Source organism: Haemorhous mexicanus, chromosome 7 (genome assembly GCF_027477595.1).
Source record: "Haemorhous mexicanus isolate bHaeMex1 chromosome 7, bHaeMex1.pri, whole genome shotgun sequence".
Classification (NCBI taxonomy): Eukaryota; Metazoa; Chordata; class Aves; order Passeriformes; family Fringillidae; genus Haemorhous; species Haemorhous mexicanus.
Window position 1 is genome coordinate 33,582,101 of NC_082347.1, and position 25,850 is coordinate 33,607,950.

A 25,850-nucleotide genomic window follows, 5' to 3' on the forward strand; every position below is an offset into this window, starting at 1 on the left:
GTGCAAGGAGTAAGTCTGCACTGAGAGGTGGGAGACTTAGCATCAAAACAGGCATATAGCATCCTTTAATTCCATGACAAATTAAACGTAACCACAAACAACGGTGAAAAACATTAGCACTTCATGAAGTAAAAAACATTGTGACCTTAACTCTGAAAGTAAGGAAACTACTGCAACTTCATTACACTGCAACTATGCATTATTGTCAAACATAATCCATTCCATAATCTTCTTACCCGGCTCTGGGGAGTGCATACATAGCAACATCGTCCCACAAACGGCCTTTTCCTGCTCAGCAGAGCCTCCTTCCATCTTAAAGTGGCAGATCGGAACAGAGTGGGACGAGAGTTACACTCTCCCTGCAGAACAAAAGACCACTGTGTAAATATGCAGAAATATGTGTTCTGCTGTGTATGGCAAAGCTTTGAGGAAGAAGAGCTGTCAGACACACAAAAAATTACCCCTCAATTATGTAAAGCACATTTTTTTTCTGACATTTCTCTAAAATTTAAAAAAATTAAAGCAAAATCTCAGTGTTGTAGTTATGTAAAGCATTGCTGCATGGGTTGACACACAAAATTTTGAAAGGAATGATAACTGTACTTAAGAAACACCAAAGAAACTGCCAGCTGAGAAAACTGAAAGAAATTAACAGTACACTACATTCTCAATAATGTAAAGGTGCTTGCAATATGAACAACGTATTTTAAAGTTCAACTGAATATCACCCTGTAAAGCTGCAAGAAGACTCAATGTACCAAAAATATTAACTCCACAGACTCTGTAGGCACTTTCAGCAGTTCCAAACAGAGTGATATGAAAAAGGAACCCCTGTGACTTCTCCAAAGTTACACTGTCTATCTGAAGATTACAGAACAAAAAAATCCAGAGTGACTGCATTCACAGAACTCATTCTCTATGTTAGGACATAATGCAAAAATTGTAGTTAAGTATATTTTCAAAGATCCTGATTTATTTCCATTAAAGTCTACTGAATTATTGCTGACTGAGAATGAGAACTGGGTTGCCATTTTTAAACCACATCTTTTATTGAGAAGAAAGTTACTTCCAGTGTTAAAAGAGAAGTTACAGAAACAAACCAAACCAAAACGTTGTTTAAAATAGAACTTTTATGTGGCAGAGCAATAGGGCAGACCCAAGACTGGAAGACACAAATGCAGATTATCACATATTCAGCCCAGTGAGAAACTCCCAGAAAGTCAAAAACAATGCTGAAAATGCTTAAAAACTAAATTGTGCATGTATCACATTTGGCAAGCAGCACAAACTGGCAAATATTCCAAGGCTAACTCTTCCATCTGAAATAAGTATCAAGATGCTAAACCTGCCATAATACCTCCTCTACCACCTCCTTTAAAGCTAACTCCAAAATAAACCAACTTTGTAACAATGTCATCTTCCTTCTGCTTGCCTCCAACCCCTGACATACCTCTCCAGCATTCTCTTACAAAACCTCTTTTCTATCTCTTCTGACTTGCCTGCCCTTATTCCACTTTCTCACAGACCTCTTGGTTATTGCAGCTCGCTGTTCCATGGAACTTAGATCTAGCTAGATAGAAATCCCAGCTGCCAAGACATCTGCCCTTTCCCTCAACTCTGGCCATGTTTCCAATTCTTCTTCTGTATCAAGTTCAAGCTCCTCCTCTTCAGATCCATGTCTAATTCCTCCTGACCTATGCTGCTAAACCATCTACCACCACCCCAGTCCCCATGTGGCTCTTTTGGCTCCACCCAGACCAGTCTGATGTCACCTTTGTCCCCTCCAAATCCCAAGACTCACTCAATGGAGGACACAGACTTTTAATAGGCTCCTTATTTATATCCACTAATATTTTCTGCCTCCTGGACTGCACTCCTGCTCCAGCTTCAATGCCTATATGACTGCAACTTCAGCATCAAGCTCCTTTTCGCCTGCACACTTTAAACTACATCACCCAGAAGAGGAACAAGCTTCCTGTTTGACTTTGTTTGACTTTAGCTACTCCAGAATGGGATCCTCTACTTTTACTGCTATATAAAATGATTAGCAACATCACACCAGACAATTGTAAGACTATCAATAGAGTTTGACAGGATTTTTCTTTTCTAGCAACATTACTCTTTGCCACAGAATTGAACTGTATGTTCCTCCTCATGTTTCAAGTTAAATTAAAACCAAACTGTATCATGCATGAGAGACATAATTCCTTATCTTCATTCTTCGTAACAATAAAAAGTCCACCTTCAGGTTGAAGAAATAGTAAGATAAATAGGGCCAGTAACATTCCCAGTTTTTACTTACCCACTCTTCAGTGGAATGCTTACATCTACTGATGCTGCAGTCTGCTGAGGTGGATAAATAGGAAACATCTATTGTTCCAAGGGACAAAGCAGTTTCATCCATGACACAGGAATTGAACCGAAGATCACAAACTGCAAAATAATAACATGTGCATATATATATATATATATTCTTTTTATCTGTATATTCATATATTTATATGCATGCACAGAAATACACACCTAATTTCAGTGATGGGCATCTAGCAATAAATTAGCAAACTGGTATTGATCCTTCAGTAACAGTTCAGTTCCAAAGATGCTTCCTTGCAGCTAGAAATTGGCATGATTTTAATATGCTAAAAACCCCAGCACATTTGACTTCCAAAAACACAGCACACCAACCAGCTTCCTGCATGCTTTTCTATCCCTGCTCTTCTTTCCTTAACAGGTCACTATAGTCCACTTGTAATTTTCCACTGCTCTTTACTGCATGGTTTAAACCCTGCAGCCATAAGGATACGCATGTCAGACACTTTCATAAGTTTACTATTCTCTTGCACTCTGACCTTGCTCTTTCATAATTTGCTTCTCAAGGACACCTACGATCTACAAAAACTGTCAATTATGTTCTCACCTAATCCTATCTCACAGTATATGTTTTGTATCTGGTCTAGCTGTAGTCAAACCAGTTTGCAAATTCCTTGCAAAGAAGGAGTGCTCTATAAAAAAGCACACCTCTAAATGTGAACATGCTGCTGACAAGTAACATTTCAGTCTTTTGGGATTAAAGAGCAGTAAAGAAATCTCAACCTGATTAATTATTTTGAAATGGAAGTTTTGTAGCTCATATAATGAGCACAGTAAATAATTCTCCCTTGGCCAAAGAAAAAAGGAACGGTTAACATACTAAAACAACTTAGTGTTGTACAGTGTATTTGCAAAAGACTACAAATTAAAATGCTTTGTTATTGAGAGCCACTGAAATAAGAATCCCAGCATTTTCACCAAGAGAAACTGTAAAGAGGCAATACCTCTTCTTGCATCTGTCACTGCAAGGAAACTTCTATCATGGCCAAGCTGAGGGCCATCAGGAACAAAACTATTCCCACCCAGAATGCTAAGCTAACACCTGCAACAGCAAGACCTAAAACTCTAGTCGACGCTTTTTGCCTTTCCTAGTGCCCTCCCCAAATTGCCACAAACCCATCCCGTAATACGTGCACGCAGAAAGCTCCCACTACAACCTGGAGTCGGAGCCAGTATAATCAACCGTGCAGACCATGCATATCCTTGCACAGACTAAGTACCGAAGTCATCCCTTTATCTTTGCTGGCTGTTACATTCAATCCGCCTTTTATTTAAATTAGTCCTCAGGCAAATTACTACGAAACCCTCCCAATAAACACAAAAAAAAAATGCCTGGAGAGACCTCAAATGCTGGAACCGAAATGCGTCCCGCTCGTGCTCAAGGTGACCTTGGCTGCACCGGTATATACAAAATATGAACTTTAAAAAGTACGCAATTAAAAGCCTGTTTCAGCAGCAGCAGCCGCCGCATACCTACCTGTGAGCCAACCCGCCCCCCGAGCGCCCGCTGCGGCGCTGGCGCTGTTCACCTGCCGGCCACCGCCATCCCCGCGGGCTCCAGCAGCGCTCCGGGCTCACCAGGGCTCTCTCAGCAGCGCTCTGGGCTCCAGCCCCGCCGCTCACCAGACCTGCTATAAATAAAACCGCGGCGCTGAGCGCGGTGGGGGTGCGCAGTGCCCCGGGCACCGCCGCTGCCAAGGGGCCGCCCCGCGCCTCCCCGGCCGCCGCGAGGGGCGGGCGCCGGCCGCAGGCAGCCTCCGGCACCGGCCCCCAGAGCGCCGCGGGGACGGCCGAGGCTCCCCAAGCCCACCTGGCCCCGCGCCCGCCGCCCGGCCCGCGCCGCCCCTCAGCCGGCCCGCGCCCTACCGCACCACCACCACCACCACCACCACCGCCGCCGCCGCCGCCGCCGCCGCCGCTGCTGCTGCTGCCGCTCCGCCAGCTGCCCCGCGCTGCCCCGGCCGCACCGCCCCTCCCGCCACGCGGCAGCCGCTGCGCTGCCCCGCCCCGCCGCCGGGGGCAGCACCGCCCGCGCGGCCCGGCCTGCTCCGCCTCCAGCTGCCGCCCGGCCCGTGAGCGCTGCCCGCTGCTCACCGCTCTGCCCCGCACCGCCGCCGGCCCCGGGCCCGCGCTCACCGCGGGCTCCGCTGCTGCCCCAGCCCTCCCGCCGGGCCCGCGGCGGCGCCGCGCCTGACGCGACTTCCTGAGCGCCCGGCCCGCGGCGCGGCCTTGCCCGGCCCCGGGCCCCGGCGCTGCCCTGCCGCCCTCAGAGCCCTCGCACCACGGCGGTGCCCAGCCCTGCCCAGCCCTTGGCGCAGCCGCCGCGTGGTTCAGCAACCGCTTCCATCGCCCTCCTCCCCCAGCCCAGAGAGAGCAGCGACTCACGGCTGGTTAGCTCTCAAATCTGAGCTGCTGAACAGGAAAACGCTGGAAAAGTGATGTGAAGTGGTCTTAAATGGGTTTGCAGCGACTCAGAGTTGCCGCTGCGAGCAATCGCGGAAATTTCGGGACAGTATCGATCTCCCCGCCCGGCCTTGCAGCAGTGCCAGTTTGCCTTTTACTGAGCGCAAAAGTAAATGTTGATTGAGATTGCTGCATGTAACCAGACAAGGGCGAGAGTATTTTTTGGCTTTGGCATTCCTGGGCTATTTAAAGACAGTTTCTCTGTGGCTTGAGTTGCAGCTCAGCAGGAAGGCTCGTGCCTACATTTCTTCTTTGAATGTCCAAATCATGGCAGTGCAATACAAGAAAAAAGTGACAAAATAAAAGACAGTGTTTGTACGAATGCAAATACTCTGCTTAGAGATTTAAGTGGCACAAGGTGTCAGTTTTGCCCTTGAGGTCTTCCTACTAGATGTTTTGAAATTATTACAAGGAGAATTGTAAGAATTACAACTGCCTTTCACACATAAAAGAAAATGCTTAAGATGTGATAGACAGAAACCTAACTGCTGCATGCATAGGAGAACTGCCCTAGTTCCCACAGCTGAGTGCCTCCAGGGAATACCACTGGAGTGTTAGAGCTGGTAGTTTATGAAGTGCACTCTGCAGTTTGTGGGTCAGAAGGGATTTTGAGTCTGAATTTTCCTCCTTTAGCAAGGAAAAATACTTTATTTTGTTGCAACGTGGATGCTGGAATAAAAGACACCTACTTTTCAAATTAAAAAATACAATAAGATACGGGCTAGAAGTGTACAACTATGAAATGTAGTAATATGAAATGTACAACTCATATAAAGTTTGTATTTCTGGGCAATAAGCAGTCCAGTATTTGTCTTTGATCTGGTGATCAGCAGCAGGGCCACATCCCACACTCAGGGTTTGACCCAGAGGTGTTGGAAGCATCAAAAGAGGAAGCTCTGAATTCCACTCGGAAAAGTGAAATCCAGTGTTATATCCTGTGGTTTTGTAACTCTCTTTGTATAAGGAGCAGATCACAGAAGCCAAGTCCCAATAAAATGCTGCAGCCCACATCCTGATCATTGCTTCCAGCCTGAGTCTATGTGCAGTGAGGGGAGTCAGAGCTTGAATCATCTTAGAAATTACATTGGAGGAGATGATTCAAGAGCTGGATTACATGAAAACTGAATATAACAGAGATGGAAATTATATAGCAAGTCCAAGAAAATGCCGAAAACATAAGGCCCTTAAAATTCTTCCTGATGTTGAATAATTTAATTGTTTCACTGCATTTGTGTTGTTGTTTGTGAGTTTTTTAGTAGGTACTTTATAAAAGATCCTTAATACTGCATACACACAGCCTTCTCTAGGTGTGGAGATTTTTTTAATTGATATTTTCCCCTTCCACTCATAAAAATAGGGGTCAAAGAGGGGACTTGTTTTCAGTGTGCTACGGTGTAACTCAGAGCAAACTCTCAATCACTGAGTGTAAAGCCAGCTTGTCTGCTTTGCTTCCCTCTATAAAAGATGAACTATAGTACATTTAAAAGCTAACATGAAGCTTTGGGCATATTTTTTCATTGTACACTTTTACACTGGCATATTTTTTTCTGGTTGAAAAAGAGTTATTTCTGTGATATAAGTAACACAAAAATCAGAAGAAAAACCTCTGGCTTTGTTGTAATTTTGTGCAGTCTCTAGAGTCTGATTTTAGTATCATTTATGAGAAAACTGCTTAGGCTATTCTTTAGACTGTTTTGAAAAGGATAATAAATAGATACAGTGTTTTACTTAAACATAGTGATTCTGTGTAATAATGAAAGAATGTTTATTGTATGATTGTAGAGCAATTTTCCCATTTTTCTAACCTTAAAAAATTCTTGGCTTATTGTAAAATAAATCCAGAGATAATTTTGTCACTCATTTGAAAAGGATCCTGAATTAGTCTAATGGGAATTGCAGCTTAGCAAGATCTTTTTACACTTATATAAATCTTCGGGCTTAGTAGTAAAATCTCATTTCAGTATTGAAGGCTTGATGGTGATGTTGTGTTGCCATGGAATCAAGCAAATGGGAAAAATTTTGGAATGCCCTGAAGGAACAGACTTTCAGAGCTGCGTGTGCTCCAAAAAGCCCAGATACTGCTGGGTTTTCACTTCCAGAAAAGGGAGATTCTGTCCTGCTTCCATTGAAGCCAATGGGAGGCTTGCCACTGATCTCAGTAGGAGCGGGAGCATGCCTGAGTTTTGCAATCCATCTTTTTAAAGTCCTTAAACTGAAGTGTTTGCCGTGCCAATGAGTCCAGGGAGGTGATTTGCATATGATGGCAAATGAGCAGAACCCTGGCTTTGTGTGAATAAGCTGCTGACCACATTCGTGCATAGCAGCCTGCAGAGGAAAAAGAGCTGGCAGGACTCTTTTTTCCTAAAATAATGATTAGTCCTTCCTATGTTTAAATTCCTCATGAAGCTTCCAGCAGAGTTCAACAAAGTACCTGTTTGCTGGACAATTCTGTGCAGAGGAGGAGGGAGCAGGGACAAGGGGACTTCTTTTTACATCGGCTCTCCCCTGGCTCTGTTCTCTGAGCTCATTTCCAGCGATTCCCATGATGTCACTTTTAGTAATGGAGACATGTTTACAAAAGAGTACACAGCATCCTCTTTAAAAAGAAACTTTCAACTTGGGGAGCATTACAAAAGTTAGGAAACTAAAAACTGTGTGAGGAGGGAGTAAAGATCCAGACAAAGGTTCTTTGTTTGCAATGACCGAACTTGACCTCACATGACTATGAACAATAATGAATATGCAGTTTGGCAGTGGCAGAACTCAGTGTCAGCACTATTGCCTTTGGTATACAATATATTAAGAGCATCTGAGAGTGGCAAGTGGCCACAAAATGGGCTGATAAGATTGTATGTAAAAATGCTTTGGGTATACTTAATATCTCCTTTCAAGACAAATGATTTTTTTCTTTTCTATTTCATCCCCCTTATCTTGAGAACAAATACAAAATTCATTAGGAGTACAGTGACTCTCTCCTATGAAATATATTGTGTTTCTTTAATTTTGAAAAGATAAGGGCATTTTAGCCCAAGCTGCTCCTAGCTTTTCCCTTGAACTTGTTACTCACATTAGTACAAAAAAGGCTTTTGTTCTAACAAAAAGATCTGCTATAACTGAGTTAAAACCAGTATTACTAACTTTTACACTTCAAACTTAGCACCATTTTTCTATCAAGAAATTACACACATACTTGCATTTTGTACAAGTCAGAAAATCCTAAAAATCCAAAGGGATTTGCCAGAATTTTAAATTTAGCAATGAGGAATGGCAGAATTTGGAACAAGATTCTCCCATACTTGTGCCTTGAGCAATTATCTGCCAAAACAATACAGGCTTCCCCCTGCTGCTGTGAGCAAGGGGGATGTATTATAAGGGTTGTTCCACTTTTCCACTTTTGTTTCTTGAGGGTATTTGCAAAGCTGACATTCTATCCAAGAACTGATTTTATGTACAAAACAACAGATGAAGCAACTAATTTACTGCATATAGGCCCTAAGTAGTTAGCTATTCCAAATTATTATCCACTTGTGACTCTGGTGTTTAAAGGATACATTGCATTTGCAGGTACTTCAAGTTTCACTAATAACTATTGTCAAGCCGAATAAACTTGTACTTATCAATTTCTCTAGAAAAAGCAAAGACTTTCTTCTCATCTAGTTCTCTTTCCAGGAATCCAGACCTGCTTTCTACCCTTCCAAAAAAGAAAGCAAGGAATATTATAGAAATTGGAGAAATCAAAGAGCTAAGGGCACTATGGGTCATTTTGAAAAAAATGTCATTTCATAGAAAAATCACAAAATCGTGATCTTATCAAATTTGCTGTGACTTATCCTTGAGTAACAGAACTGAGAATTTTTCTAGAATAACACAACCCCTAATTAATATGAGGTTCTAGGCGAGTGTTTCATCAGTATCTCAAAAGGAGGCACTTTTCACTGCTCAGTTTTGCTCTATTGTTCAGCTGTTGGCTTTAGAAGGACTTGTCGCATCTTGTAAAGTACTGTAGATACTGCAAGTTGGGATCACAGACATTTCTTTCAACAACTGTGCACCAGAGGCTTTGCAACAGATTGTGTGACCCAGATGTTGAGTCACCTGATATCCCACCCCTCCCCTCATTTTCAGGTATTTGGGACCATTATCAAGGCATTGCTGGAGGGACACTGGAAGAGTCTTAATGCCTTTGCAGTGAAGACACAAGACCTGATGGTTGGGAAATTTCCACAGAATTTTGGGGACATCTTCTGAAACAACCTGGAAGAGTTATGAAAGTGTCTGGGCATCACTCTGCTCTGATGCAATGGTCCTGGTGCAGTCTGCCACATATTCCAATGAAGGCTTTACACTCCCAATCCCATATGTGATTATCTCATATAGATGAACAGAGAGACACCTACAAAGGGCAACACCCCCTTGATTATCCAAGCAAACAAAATAGATTTGCTGATTTTGGCTTTTCAAAAAGCACAAAGAAACTAAAAATCCCCATAGATGTCTCAATATATTTCCTTTGTGTAAGTCAGTTTCACTAAAAAATAGAAGGTCACCATGCTTTAGTTTACCATAGATATATATAATTAATTTTATGTAACTGAAATTTTATCTATGAACACAATCAACAAAAAGCAAACTATAAATGATGTCTCAGCATGACAAAATTAACTGAGAACCCTGACAAAAAGCAGTTTTTTGCTTCTGGCACTCTTTCTGCACTAATCTGGCTATACCAGTTGTTACATTCCAATTCTGACACTCAAATCGTGTTGAGCAATTTTCCCACAGTGTGTTTTCCAAACAAAGGCATTTTTCCCACTCCCACTTATGTGTCTCTTGCATCTGGGAACTGCAGAAAAATGTCCTTAAGTCCTAAGATCCAGCCAACCATTGAACTTGTATACAATGATAGATTTCAAAAACTGTGGGTGATCATTTGACCAAAACTATACCAACTCACCCGGGAAAAGTCTACTTTTTCAGTTACTAAATTACAGATATTCAATTCATATCATGATAAAATCTTACACAGTTTTTTTTTTTTTTCACTGTTTGAAGCATAACCTAATACTTTCCTAAGTACCTTATACCTTAATGAGAACAGAAATCTTTTTATTTGTATACCCTAAACTCTTAACTTGCATAGTTATTGCAAGATGTTCACGTGAGGTGGCAGAGGCCTTGGAAAGGTTATAGTCACTTTCTAGAAGGTGATGTTTTTGCAGGTCAGGTCCTGTCTTTCCCCTTTATAAAACAACACAACATATTACTATCTTGGTATTTCACACATGACCAGCCATTGCTTCAGGAAACTTGCATGGGTCACAGCACAACAGGCTGGATGCATAAAGCTGCTTGTGGGCTAAGTCACCCCACAGCTCTTTCAGTTTTAGGATAATGGAGTGTCATACATGCTGACTTTATTCTTACTACACTTTCCCCTTTCGTTATTTCCACGGGATGAATAAAGCAAGAGTGGTTTCTGGAGGGCTCTTGTTTATTTTACCTTTACCTACAAAGAGAGACTAAATATTTCCAGAAGCAAAGTACCCCAGGCTGTAGGACAGGGATGTTTTGAGCCAGGTCTTTTGAGGGAGAGAAGTGACTGGTGCCTTTGTAATCAACTTAACCTGAGGTACAAGTGAAGATTATATCAGATTTTGGCTTTAAAAGCCCTGTCTTTCAGAGACACAAAGTTACAAATAAAAAAACATTTCATCCAGCATAAAAAAATTGAGCAAATTTGAGCACCTGTTTATCAGCATGATTTACTGAAAGCGTCACATTAGTTCAGGTAAACTAGAATTGCTGTTAACAGGCAGTAGAACTCAGGCTGAAAGACAAGAACAGGAGCCTCTTGAAGCCACAGTGTCTTATTTCTTCTGAGGAAAAACATTAGCAAACTGCAGGTAACCATTTCTGCATTTTCTGACAGAACTTTTTAATTAATGTCATGGATTGACTATACTGGTGTAATAGATTCATAGAATCTTAAGGGTTAGGAAGGAACCCTAAAGGTTATCTAGTACCAAGACCCCTACCATGGGCAGGGACATGTCCCAGTAGACCAAATTGCTCAAGGCCTTATCCAATCTGGCCTTGAACTCTTCTAGGGTTGGGGCATCCACAACCTCCCTTAGCATCCTGTTCCAGTATCTCACCACCCTCCCAGTGAAGAACATTTTCCTAATATCTAACCAAAGTTTCCCCTCTTTCAGTTTGTAAATATAACAACAACAACAACAATAATAATGTTATATTTATATTATGAAATACAAAAAGTAATGAGCAGACCAGTGCACTTCGAATGTGCATTCAGAAATCTGCTTTAGTGGTCAAAATATACTGGGCATGCATTTGCCTATCACTCTTCCTTGCAAAAAGTGTTCTTCTCATCCTGAGCTACTGCAGTGTCTCTGAGATTGAACTGAGCTTCCCCAATCAAGCTCAGTTGTGTTTCCCCACAAACATTTTTCACGTTTCACAGAACTTTCTGTGCATTTTCACCTGTGACATTGCTCAGATACATTTTTGTGAATAGTTAGTGTTTGTATTTATTACTTGCTTAGAATGTGCTAATTAAATTAATGCATAAAAAATACTTGGGAAGCACCAGCCAGATTGGAAACTGGAGAAGGCTCCTGTGCATTTAGCAAGTTATTTCTGGAACAGCCTTCCAAAAGAGGTATGTTGCAAATATCAGCCCCAAGTCCAACCTACATTATGGCATCATCTGACATTTTTGACCATTCCGCATTCAGTTTCAGCTCTTCTGGTAGATCATTGGTATGTATAGACCAGGAGGTACCATCAGTAATCTTACCCAGTATGATGAAACATGAAGCAAAATTTCATAGCTTGTTTACCGAAGCAATACCTGCTACTAAAAATAACTTGGTTACTATATTTTAACTAATACTTCAAGGACTGGCATAGATACCTTATCTGCTTCTGATCAGCCCTCAAAAGAAGAGCCAATATATTTTGAAATATTATTTATTTTCTAATCTAGGTATTTTTAAATCTCGTAAAAAGGCAGATGTGGAGAAAAAGTCATCCATGTCGGTACTTAGAATATTTGGGAGCAGAACAATTAGAGAGTCTGTGTATCATTTAGCAACTTTGTGGTCAGTAGCATGAGCCACTGTGTCTTTGCTTCTCTGCTTTTTCTGTTCCTCTGGGGACCTTATGATGTTTCCTGACCATAGATATATGTGATATCCCTGTGGTCAGTTAATATTCAGAATTTTAAGAGGCTGCATACAAAGTAAGGAATGCACTTTCAGAGGATCACACTAGAAAATATATCCTGCTGGAGCCCTCCAGTGAAGAAATGCCTTAAATGTAACTTGTGTTTGCTATAGGAATTCAAATGAATCATTTAGAAAGGTGTTAAATTAAGGATAGAGAAGGAAAGGAGGTAATGTTATAGCTAAACCATTTTCAATTCCAACTGTGTCTACAATCCTTCTGATTTAAACTTTCATTTTTGCTAAACTGAGATTCCTTTTCTCATCTGCATTCTCTTAATTTCTTCCATTTTACACTTCATTCTGTATTAGTGCAGTGTCCAAGATACCTTTACTCTTTTTCCTCAGTACGGATCCTGACTTAGCCTAATTAAAATTAAATACAAGGGCTAAAACAGTAAACTTAGTATAAAATAAATTTTAAAACCCCTCTTTTGAATGTTGCATGAATGTTGTGTGTCTTCCGATCTCTATCTACAAGTTATTTGTATTTCAGCTGGTATAGCATGAGATCCTCGGGGTAAAATCATAGCATGGCAAAATCCAATAGCAAATCTCCCCCCTTGACCAGGAAAGCTGCATCACAGTGGTGTATGGTATAAATATCACAAAACTTATGTACTCTACTACAGGACGACCACAGGCTCTTTCTGAGCCCTAACTGAGCTTATACTCCACACTTCTGTATTAACTGAGCACATAACCTAGGTGGGAGCACTTAATTAATGTAAAATTAATTCGGCCGAGAGTAACCTTTGGAAGCAGGCTCGCACTATCAGCTGTGGCTTGTGCAGGACACCTCAGGGAGCTGCAATCTATGCATCCTTACGTAACAGGCATTAAGGAGCAGTTACACAACTTAATGCAAACACCACTGGCAGATGAAAACCCATGGCACACACAGGATCTTGAGTAATCATCAAAGCAGTGCCAGAAAGTAAATTCTACCTGCAGAAAACAGGTTTTTGTGTTAAATCCATTTCCTGAGATGCTCTGTAGTTCTGTTGCTGGTGGCCTGAATAGTCTGCTGCAAAGTGGATTTTCATTGTGAAGTTTTTATCCTTCAAAACCTTTTAATACAAACTTTGACCAACGCTGCCAGAAAATGTGTGTGCAATTCAACTCATATCTTTACTGACTGCAATAATAAACTTTTGGTCTAAAACAAACAGTTCATTAGCAAACAGATACTTTTGTGCACTGAGGTTACTTGGGCCTCTCTCCTCCTGTCATCCCATTTTTCACTCACTGTTCAGACACTTAGAGTTTGATGTCTGAGTGTGTCTTCATGATGCCAGGGCACTGCAACTTTCTCAAATTTAGTACAGGGGTAGAACATACTCCATTTTTTAGTGCAAAAACTTATTAGTGTCCTTTAATTAAAACTGTTAATTCAGGCAATACTTTAATCTCAGAGGTTAATTTAGGTTGCAGGGTATGTCTAAAGTCAGGCAGTTATGGTTATCCACACCTCTATTCTAAACTCAGGAAATGGTATCTGTTATCTTTGCACTACCTTCAGAATATTTTCTAAAGTTGATGTAATTTCTTGATAAATATGTTTCATTTTTAATGAAAGGAGCATTCCAAGCCCCACTTTAGATACTTCACAGTGCAGAAGTTGAAGTGCTATACAAAGTATTATATGGGACAGTCTCTGTTCCCTTTTACTTCAGTAGAGATTGGGATGACTCCAGATTTCCACTGCTATAAAAAAGTAGATTTTTTTTTCCTCAGCCAAGAAGAATGCAAGGGATAGCAAGACATAACTATGTGGTCAGAAATTCTACTTGAAAGATGAGTAGTTCATCACTGTTTAACTAAGTGACATCTTTAGAAAACATTCAAGTATTTAAAACACCATCAGACCTCAGATAAGACACAGGTGGTGTTTTTTAGTCTATGGCATTGCGTGCTTACTTGACTGATGTGTTCATAAAGAGGTGACATTTTTGAATCAAATATATTTAAACAGCAATAAAGTAATAATGCTGGATAACTAAGGCAGACAGGGTTGGACTGCACTAAGGGGGATAGGAGAGCTGAAAGAAGTTTGGGGGGTTATCTTTTTCACAGCCATCCAACTTTCTTCTAACCCACCAGTTTATTTGCCCTGTCGAGTACCCTGTTTTAGTCTTCCATCTCTTCAAAAGCAATCACTTGGAAATGCTGGAATAAATACATTCAGTCCCTGAAAAGCCTACCCAACAAAGCCCAAAGACCAGGTTTAAGAAGACCTGAGCCTTCTTTGTTCACTTTTTCCATTTTATTCCCCCCTCTCAAGAAAACACACCATTCCCTTGGGATTTTTTGGTTAAAACACGCTGGTGGCAAAATATATCCCTCTCATCAGGGAGGTGTGCAGTGATCTAGAGAGGGGAAATGATCCACCTGAAAGAGAAGTCCTCATCAACCATCACTGGAACAACTGCAGTGGCAGTGGAAGGGTGTGAGGAGTAACTGAGGGAGGGGCAGGAGCTGTGCAGAGTAGCAGAGCCATTAGAAGAGGTGTCTGAGCTGTGCTCACACAGTCACATCCCATTGCTTGTGAGGAGTAGCATTGTTTCCTGTTATTGAAGGAGAGCATAAACATGGGGGAGGGAGAGCCCCAGAACAAAAAGAGACTTCATGGAGAATGATGTCAAATTGTGGCTTTAAAAAGTACATCTTTCACATCATTATCCAAGTTGGGGTTTAATTTTGTTTTCTGGGAATAAAACCAGGAAAATGGCTTAAATACTGATTGCATGTCTTTTCTCTCATTTAAATTCCCAGTTAAAAAAAAATAAAACCAGTTTGTTTTTGTGCCAACAATTCAATTTATCAGAATATATTTGTATTAATTCCCTAATTAAAATTACATTGCATTTGTCAGAACCCTTTAGGCAATAGTAATGTCAATGGAATTAATCACCAAAGCCTTCTTTTCTTGATCAAGGTGTTTTCCTGAAGTATTGCTACAAGGTACATCCAATTCAGCCATGCTTGAGAACACTGTAATTGTGTTTGACAGGAACATCATTCTTTTTTTAATGAAATAGGTTTCCAAAGTGGTTTCTACCACCTACAGTTTGGAAACCAGTGTGCTGCCATATAGGATGGCTTCTTTCCTTGCCTACTATTGGCAAACTGACATTTTATCTCTATATGCTCAGTTAAACCTCTACTTACAAACTAAAGGATCTATGAGTACAGAAAAAATCTGAGAAATGTGATGAAGCATTTATGTATCATCTTCTGACCTTCATATCTTAATTTTTTAAGTGTTCTTTGTACTGGTTATTCCAGAACTGTCATCTACAACATCCTAATTGTATTTTTTTAACTGACAGGTACATACAAACATCATTCCACAGACTTATTTTTAGTCAGGGATTTCTCGCGCTCAATTAAAAAATAGCAAAGAAGTAACACATAAAAAGATAACTGTAAACAGGCAGTGATTCAGAAAAACTTAGGCTGTTCTGTTTCACATATTGCTCCATTCTAAGACACCTGAGAAACATTTATTTTCTCATTTATTTTCTGCAAGTAACCTGAGCACTGTATGGAACCTGTAATTGTATTTTCTTTTATGCAAAAAAATATAGCAAAATAACCAGTGCATTACCATGGCCTGCCAATCCAGCCAATATGTATATGGTCATGAGAAAGGACATATAGAAAATCTACCTGGATAAAGAATGATTCATCCACAGAGAGGAGGTACCCAGCAGAGGTGCCAGGGATGATCTCTGTCCTCTGCTATTTTATCTGTCTTGCTGAGGCAGTTACAGCTCCCATTACTGTGATACCAGAATATATAAGGACCTACAGCTGTTCTTACAACACTCAAATGGGATGGACTGATAGCATGGGTTATCCTGGGTCAGAAGTGTGAAGAAGATCATTGCACAAGCTTCACATGCTCTTGATAGGTAGAAGGTGTTTGTTGACCATTCCTATATAAATCATCACCTAACCTCATTCCCAAAGCATCCAATTGTTTCTCAAGCATTCATACTAAAATAGTCAAGAGGTCCCATCTTGGAAGTGTTACTGGACATGAAACAGCTGTTGAAATGACTTGCAGCAACATCTTTCAGTGCACAACAACTGCCCTTCCACTATGGTTGTCAAGATAAATATATTCCATAACAAGGCTTCTAAATGTCCATTCCAGTCTGTCATTTTAATCACAGAGTGCTGAGTAAGACTGTATTTCCCTCATTGTCCGTGTGGCCATAAAATTCTAATTAGATGAAGATGTTGTTAAGCTACTCATGCCTCTAGGTTTTCACAGTTTGATTATCAGATCATGTTTTAAGGCAACATTATACCTGAAACTGATTTGGAAGCAAAACATCTTTGTTTACATGCATGAAGAAGTCATCCCCAAACTATAAATATATAAATATGATCTTGTTAATTTACTGCAGCCAGCAGTGACTTTTCTGCATGAGACACTGGCATGTTATCCTCTACTCTGAGTGATATAAGTTGAGTTTGATGACTGGATGTCAGCTGGTAGCTTCTCCTGTAAAGGTATTCATTGCTGCTGGGCTGAGTAGTCCATAAATTCTATACAGGTGCTTTACCACAAGTGGAGGGAGAATGTTCTTAATGCAACTGTTTATGATTCCCAGTCAGAAATTTTTAGTATTTTTATAATTATCTCTATCTGTAAAATGGCAGAATACTTACCAACCTGGTAGGATGTTGGGTAGGATAATTAGCTGTAATTTTGAGATGCTCTTAGACTGATGAATGTTAAATCCTGCAAGAGAGAGAAATATGTGATCCACTGACACGTGATTTACACACACCTATGTCATCACCTCTGCAGCCTTTACAGCAAGAAACAAGCAAGGCTGGATTGCTCAATTAATAACAGGTTTGGATAACACCTGTCAATGAAAAGTAATGTGTCCCATATGTTGACATAGTTTCCTTTAAAACACCTCATTTTACAGTCCCATCCAAATATTTTTCGTCCACTATCATCTTTCTAACACAGTGGATTACTATATTGCTCATCTTTCAGAAGCTGGACTAGATGACTTCTAAAGGTCCCTTCCAACCTGAACTATTCTCAAGTTCATGCTCAATAAGCTTAGTCAGCATTAATTTGCTTCAGACTTCGCGATAATGCTTTTAAAATAATTTCACTAAGACAATTTATATCATTTTATTCTTGATTCTAAAGCCACAAGGGTATGTTGTAGCTACCTAGACAAAATCCTCATGACAGAAAACCTGCAACTAATAAAGGTACCAAGGAAAAAGCATACAAGAACAAATGCCATGAAGTTCCAGAGCACCAAATGTGCCAAAGACACATTCTGCAGCAGCACCATAGTGAAGGATGTTTCCAGCATGTATTTAATACATTTTAACTTTTACTGGTGACAATTCAAGGTTAATGAAAATCAGAGGGGTTGGACTGGAACTGATTTCAACAATGCTAGAGACTTTCACACAATGCACCCATTCAGGTGACTTTGGAAAGCCTTTCATATGTTCATGCTGAAATATCTTGGCTATTTCAGCTGTAACCAATATAAGCTTTAAGACTAATTTAATGCATTAACCTTAATACAATGCAGTCACATGTAGGAGCCAACCAAGTCAAAAGTGTTTTTAACAGGTTTTAATAGTGTTTTGCACTAGAGCTGGCTGGATATTTTTGCATGAAAGAATGGATAGAATTATTGCATAAAGTTAATCTTTATGGGGAATTTTTGTTGTTAATCATCTCTCATTTAAATCTAAAAATATGAGCAATTTTGTCCCAATCACGTGCTGAAAAATGAAGATGTCAGATCAGAAATACTGCAATGCTTATGGAGAAAGAGGATGAGCTCACAGTTTAATAGTGATAGCTTGATATCAACAATATTATTGTGTTTGAGGAGAGAGGCAGTCCAAAGGCAGCATCCTGCCTTCATTCTGCTCTCCATGCCAGGATCTTTGTCATATGTTCTGCAACATCTACCCTGGTATAATGCACCTTGAGAGATTTTGTCCGAGATAGAAGTCCATGAACCTAAATGCATCTCCCCAGGTCTCTGCAGTGATATTTCTGAATAGAAAAGATTTTCAATTTTCTCTCTTTGAAATCTGTGGATGAGTTTGTGATCACAGACAAACTTTTCTCTGTTTTGTTTACATGAACACCATTGCACACACACAGAGCAATATTTCCAGTAAATTTGGACATGCAGGGCAGTTTGAGGCAGAAAAGCACTAATAGATGATATTAATGCAAATTAAAGTCCTGACCCTCAAATACTTGTTGAGCTGAATGGTTCCCTCTCAGGAAAGGAATTTCAGTGATGCTGAAGAGGCCTGTGACATATGCATTACTCACAGGAGCCATGGTGCAAGGCTGGAAATCTACTTCCAGCTCATTATGCATGTGTGGTTTCAGGTGTCCTAATTGCAGGCTCACACAGACACACACATTTTAGCCATCCAGCAGAGGGGGTAACAAAAACCTACAGCCATTCAGCAGCAGTGTAACAGCAATGTACTGCAGCAGACACCTCTCCACAGCAACTGGGATGAGCTGGTGGCTGCGGCTGTGCCATACTTCAAGCCAGCACTTTCCATGGAGAGGAAACAAGGCAGAATGAAAGCTATGAGGAGTTCTCACATTTTTACATCAGCATGCCTAAGTGTTCACAACACGCCTTTGAAATTTCCATTTCAACTCCTGGATATTCATTTTGGAAAGAATAAGATTGAAAATGCAATGGCAATAAAAGGCAAGATAGGAGGATAGACACAGCTCACTCCTATACAGAAGATTCATTATTTAAGCTTCTTAAATGTATCCCTATAAGAAATTAGACTATTATATACTATTAGCTAGGAAAATCTACTTGCTGATATATCTAGTAGATACTCAGATGAGTGAAAACAGATATGGTACTAATCAAGTGGGAAAGTCTAAAATAGCAACACAGAAAACCATTATGGGTTCTTAATCCAGAGGAGATAACCATCTGGGGTAGTATTGCATACCTTGTGACCACAATTGTAGCCCCAGCTCTTGAGAGGAGCTGTGATTCTGCCTCCCTGGGCATCTGTGAGACCTACAAGGTCTGCAAGGTAGCAGGTGGTGCTCTAGTACAGTCAGAAGGGGTGATAATTTGGAGGTTTTTAAAAAAAAAAAACATTAACTGGAGTGGACTTACAGGTCTCAATGATATAAATGATTTGCCACACCTTGGTCTTTCATCTGCTTTGTCTGTGCCTCTTACAGACTAGAAAAATTGTCCTAAGTCCTGCTGAGTCCTGCTAATACTGAGGGATTACTGAGAGGCTAAGGAAAAGTTGAACTGGACTGAAGGACCAATGCATTGGGTGAGCTTCACCCAGCCAAGCCTAGATGTTTATATCTGTCTCTCACACTAGGAAGAAACATTCATTTCTAGGGCACAGGCCTTCTGATCCCAGAGCAGATGCCTCAAGCATCCAGATGCATCACTCATAACAGGCTTTGAAGGACCCTGTTTCTCTGCACTGAATATAAAATTTAAGCGACTATTCCAAACATAGACAAACCACTGACTTCTAATCATGCCAAACCTCATCCCAGCTGACCACCTTGACAGTCTGGTATTAGAGCAAATCAAGGAAGAATTTATCTAGATGCACAGGACTGATAGGAAACCCTGAGATATTTGTAGTTACCCAGTGCTACAGCTCAAGGAAGTCAAAGCCTGGACTTTGAAATATAAACAACTTCAGAGTGATCATCAAAGTTTTAACCAGCTCAAATCTCTGCCAGCAGAACCTTGCAGCTCCATCTTCCCTGCAGGGTTCCTTCTGTCCTTGGAGAAGACATTAATCCTCTCGAAGAGGATATCCAAGGATCTCACTGTGATGGAGTTAATTATAGGTAATCTGCTGATGTACAATTAAATATGCTCACCAGCACAATTTGTGGGGTGCATGGTATGCTTTGCTATGCCAAGTAAAAGGATCTGAGAGTGGACAGGAATAAATACCAGCTTGGACTGTAGGAGATTAGTGATCTGAAGCACCTGCTGTGTGACAGAGACATCCAAGTTTAGATGCCAGTTCAAAGAAAGTCCTTTAAACAAGGAGATTTTGGAAGTGTTAGGAAGTACAATTCTTCCTTAATCAAAATTAAGGAGTAATTTTTGAATACTTGCTTTTTACTAGAGAGCAGAGGAGGAGTGAGCAGAACTGCTAATCCACCCAGTGTGCTACAAATATTGTAAGGAGAGACAATTCTCCTGGTAAGAGGACTAAAAGCTAAAAATATAAGGCAGAGGCTGAAGGGCAGCCAAAGGCACAGGGTGATATTCCATGTCTGTGTGACACAGCTGGCCTGTGCCCAGGGCCTCTAGAGGTTGTAGGATAAAAAAGGGTTGCATGGAACGATGTCTTTCACTGTCCTAAATTAACATGAAGCCAAAGTTCACCATCAGTGCGAGGGCACAGCTGACAGAATCTGCTGCTAAATGACTGATCTCACCAGCAACGACCAAGGACTGATGGGACCAGCAGTGGAGCAGTGGGAATGGGTTTGGAGCAGTCTCCAGTTGGATCAGAAAGCTGTTTTACAGAAACCATTGCACAAATCAGGAGTGAGCCCTAGGAGAGATCCAAGGAAAAGCACCAGTCCTTCCTCAACTGGACACACTGATCTGGAAAGGGGCTTTGTTCTACCCCAAAGTTCCCCAATTTCTTGCAGTCTGAACACAAGAAGATGTAAAAACCAGAAATATATTCTATATAATATGACAGAGTCTTTCAGTCTTCTACACCTAACAAAATCAATACAAAAAAACAATACAAACAAACATACCTTAGCTGAAGAACCTTGGTGGGAAAGTCAAGGGGAAATTATGTCCTCCAAAAGTTTCTGGAGCTGTCAAAGATACCCAGAGGCTGAAAGAGAGACCCTCAGTGAGCACTGTGAGTTTCAGAAAAAAGTCTGAAATATTTTGTTCAAGTAATTTCTTCAAAGTTAAGATCAAAAATGAAGCAGCCAAAGCAGACAAAACCCAAAAAACGCAAACCATCAAAGTACTATGAATAGAACATGAAAAATCCAAGGAAACTGCACAATGTATGTGATTCCCTGTGCAGGGCTAGCACCTGGCATGTACGTACTTGAACATAACAAGATATATTCCTATCCATGGACTACACAATGTATTTATGTTTGCAATTGATTTATTGCACAATGTAATGAATAGCAAAGTAATAACAGAGAATAAGTCAGTTTCCTTGGCACCAGCTTCTCGATAGTACTAATGTGCAAATAGCACATGACTCATTGGCAATTCCCTTTCACATGCCAATTTAAAGGGACTTGTATAGAAGTTCACATTCTGCCCATACTGTTCAGATGATCAGTTTATATAGGTGTTGGCTGTGATGTGTACTGTCTACTAACCAGAGTCCTGAGCCAAAGATTATTAACCAAAAGCAGTTACCAGAGAGGGATGAGCATGGCATAAGTAAAACCATATCTATAGGCCATTACATCTAAGAAAAACTGTCATCACATAAAAATAGACTATAACCTTTAGGTGAATTAGCAGCTACCTGTTTTACATGTGGGAGAGAATGAATTTTTTCCAAAAAGTAGGTAGCAGGCAATTTATTTTGGAAGGGCTGAATGCCCTCAGTGTTAAGATCCTAGGACTTAAGCAACCACTGTGGGCTGTTTCAAGAACAGCACAAGACATTCCAACACATCACAGGAGGATTCCTGGTCTCCATGGCATTCAATCAAGAAATGTCTCTGTTCCAAGCCTCGCTTTTCATTTCTCTTTGTAAGAACAACACAGGGAGTAGAAATTTAGCACAGGAGAGGCAGGTGGTGGATGTAACACACTTCTAGACACTGCCTGGTTAATTACAGCTCTTGAATCATACTCAATTGTAGTGTGAGCCAAATAGATTCCAGGTTTTTTTAATTACTTGTTGCTATATTAGTGTTACTTCTATATTGGTTAGAAAAGCTGTGACTCAGAAAAGAGCCACCACAGGAATGACAAGTATTTCAAACTGTAAAGAAATGCACTGGTCTTTCCTGATGGACATCCACCAAGTGGTAAGGTAGTGAAAATAAAAGGGAATCTTAGAGCAGATAAAATAATATTCTACTTAACTCATGCATGTTATTAAATACCTATTAAGACATGAGTAGCAGAGAGTCTTGTGGGGGGAAAAAATTGCTGAAGTCTGATCTGTTGTACAAGTGGTTCAGGAATACCAGACCCTTCTAAGGTGGGAACTGGAGTGAGTAAATCCCCACTGTCTCTGCATGGCTGATTCCTGATGGCTGTATCCCAGGTGGGTGCTTAGCTAAGGGTGTATCACACTCACAGCTCAACACACACACACCAGACTGCACCTCTGGCTCTGCTCAGGACAACGTGTCTGCACAGCCATGCACACACTGAAGAAGTGCCTGAACACCCTCTCTGGTCTGCCCTAAGAGCAGATCCCCCCCTGCTTTGTGCTCACTTGGCTTCCCATTTTATTTCTTTTTTCTCATTCACTTATCTGGTTGCATTTCTTTTGCCTTTCAGTGTTTTTCAAAATCAAATGAATGCTATGCAAAAGCTGTGTTAGTGCAATGTCTACCCAGCAGGGTCAGGAAAATGGCAAAAGCCATCTGGCTTACAAGGATGAGGGAGACGTGCAAACAAGAGCAGTTGTGTCAGACACTTTCAGAAGCATAGACAAAGGCAGGGTCAGAGAGACCAGAAAAGTTAAAATCACTCAAGTCCTATCCTGAGCACTGCAGTAAGGCTCAAGAAATACTCAAGAAATCATTCAGAATCTCAGGAGACTAAAAATGTATTTAAATTATCCCTTGCATTGTGTAAGAAAAGGATTTTCATCTGAGAAGCAGATATTTCTATAGAAGACTTTTAACCATAAAACACTGTCTGTATCTCCCAAAGGTATCTCTCATTTTCGGGCAGAAATAAAAGCAGGATGCAGGGGCTGAGTATTCTTCCGATCCCTATCAGCTGCTTGTTAGCTATTTAGAAACTCATTAACTTCCAAAAGAGACCTTGGCCCTAATTAGTGCCTGGACTGATCAGCCTGCCCCTTTCTCCTTTACCTCTGTGTCTCAGATCCTTCTATTATAATTAAAGGAAACCACACTTCTTTTGTATAATTTTAAAAATGGTATTTTTTGAGCTATCAAGATCTGCACACAACTGTTGAATTCAGTTCTGTCTTGGAGACCAGACAGAATCCCAGTTCTGTCTTACCAGACCACTCCAGGATTCTCCAGCTTGCTTCGGCACCCTAGTTCTTCATGCATACCTGTATCAGTCTTAAATCCTTCACTAAACCAGGCTCTGTAATTTCCTTTCCTTGGCCTTTCATGCAACAGAATCTGTTTTAACTGTGGTTGAAGTCCCACCAAGGCCATTCAATCAGCTGTAATGTTGGTGCTAATCCTGCAGTCTTTTTAACACTATCAACAAGAGGGAAATGAATAAAAAATGGACTAATTCCATATTCCAAAATTATCATGTATTCTGCATGTAGATCTGTACCCTCCATCACAGTGACAAAAAGAACTTATCAATATAATAGAAAAAGAAGAGAACTCTTCACTTTAATTTCTGTCTAAATGGATGCAGTTAACACTGTCAAGTTCAATAATTATGAGCACTAAAAGACAAACTGGAAAAAAAGAAAAATTAGAAAAGTTACAATTGCAAAACACAAGCACAGTCTTATTTGGGGTCTTATGCAGTTTAATGTCTCTGGCCAATACATGCAAATTATTTTTTATTTCTTGAATTTCTTCCAGTTTCTCAGAAATATATTTCACATTCATCATGTCTGCAGAAGAAAGTAAAGGCTGCCATGCCCTGAAACTGGTCATTTTGGATGACTGGACATGGGGTCCTCTGCTTCACAGCCACAGGTGCACTCACAATCCTCTTCCCAGGTAACTGTGATAGTCCTTATTCACCAAAATTAGAGGAAGCAATGTCCTTGCACATGGGCTATCAAAATAGTGAGTACAAGGGCTATAAAGTAGTAATACTACCCTAACAACTCTCTAATTAATATAATTAATGTAAATGTTACCTAAAGGCTCTTATGTTATTGTAGCTATGCACACAGTGTTACAGGAAGACAAACTGAAGCTATGGTAATTCATTACCATAATTATATATTAATGATAACCCTAGATTTCTTTTTCCAAAACAATGTTTGGAAAACATCATCACTATAGCAACAGGAATTCCAGCACAAGTGAGGATAGTAAACTCCTGAAGGGTATCCTACGAGTAGAAATTAAATTGTATGAAATTAAATTGCAATCAAAGATTTGTCAGCCTGGTAAACATAATAAAATATTTCAACAGAACAGGTTGCCATTCCACACAAGGAATTTCTTAACATTATATCTAAGAGAACCATGAAGCTAGGATCCATTTAAAATAACAATCAGTGACCTGTTAAAATGTTCTTGCTCTGGCATCCTTACCTTGAGTAGTCACATATTTACCAAGCTTGAGCCAAAGTTATGGTCAAACCACGGATTAAATATTTCCTGAATTCTACTGCTGTTTTCCTTAGGATTCCATATATGTGTGTACCCTGACCACATTTGCCTATTTTCTTTACATTCTCATACAGAAATTTCTAATTTTGTATTCGCTTTGTATTAACCAGTCCTTTGTATTCAAACACAATTTTATGCACACACTCAGGCATTTTCAATTTCTTAAAGAGCAATCTTTAGAAAGAAACACACTAAATAAGTGTGTTTTTCCTAATTTCAGTCCATATTACTCTTGGGAGAAAAGGGTTCTGCTTCAGAGAATTCTGTGACAGAGAAAACTTTCCCAAACAAGAAGTACTTTCAGATGCATAAGCACAACTGATCAAATACCAGACTTTCAATCCTGAAGATCACTGCAATATTTCCACATTCATTCTCTATAGAATTTGGTTTAAAAATGGAAATAATGAGTTCTATGGAAATATAGATATATCCTAAAGATATGCTTTCCTGTTGGGATGGAGCATTATCTCCTTATCAGTATTCATTTTTAAGTAACTTAAGGGCAACAGACCCTTTTCAGAGTGAACACTGCTTTTCCAAATGGCCCTCTCTGCCAATATTCTCAGGGCAATAACTCTAAGCTGCCCTTAGCAGTGCTAGAGGCTCCTGTACTTGCAGGATAAAGACCAATCTGAAGAATACATGGTGAGCTCAACAGCCTCGTTGTAAAGTGTCACTGCAGACAAAGTAGTGTCATTGGAAAAGGTACTTGGTGAAAGATAGGAGTTAATTTTTAAAAGGCTTTAGTGTGTGAAACTCAAAATTCAATAGATCTATTTGGCAAATATAGAGGAAGACACTTTTCCAGTGCTAATAATAGTGGGGAAAAGTCCATCAGTTTTGCAATCCTGAAAATAACTAGATTTAGATTCCTAACTAATTTTTTTAAAAAATATGAGTTAGTAATCTAAATCTCTTGGATCAAATTTTAAAAGGTATTTAGGTGCCAAGCTCCCTAGACCTAAGACATTTGCTCATAAACAGGAAGTCTTGCAGAGAACATCGCATAATTTAGAATAACTTAAAAAAAGCATACTTGCCAAGCAGAAAACTCACAATTGTCAAGCACTTAAATAAATCATCAGTATGATTGATCTCAGTGGCCTTTAATCCCAATGGCTCTTTTCCCAAGCCATCCAGGACACTCTGTCCAGTATGTTACATCTAAAAGATAGTAACCATTGTAGATAAGATGGCTA

General features: G+C 40.2%; 1 protein-coding gene across 3 annotated transcripts in view; it reads right to left on the bottom strand.

Moving 5' to 3' along the window:
* GPAM (glycerol-3-phosphate acyltransferase, mitochondrial) overlaps positions 1 to 4,001 on the bottom strand; it is a 29,822-nt gene extending 25,821 nt beyond the window's left edge. For 2 of the 3 annotated variants that reach the window (XM_059851960.1, XM_059851959.1), the window contains exons 1-3: positions 3,848 to 4,001; positions 2,303 to 2,433; positions 237 to 359 (exon numbers count right to left, since the gene is read on the bottom strand). In XM_059851960.1, coding sequence (XP_059707943.1) covers positions 237 to 359; positions 2,303 to 2,404 — 225 coding nt within the window. In that variant the 5' untranslated portion in view covers positions 2,405 to 2,433; positions 3,848 to 4,001. The remainder of the gene's footprint in view (positions 1 to 236; positions 360 to 2,302; positions 2,434 to 3,847) is intronic. The other variant, XM_059851961.1, reaches the window with a different exon arrangement.
* Between the last annotated feature and the right edge of the window lie 21,849 nt (positions 4,002 to 25,850).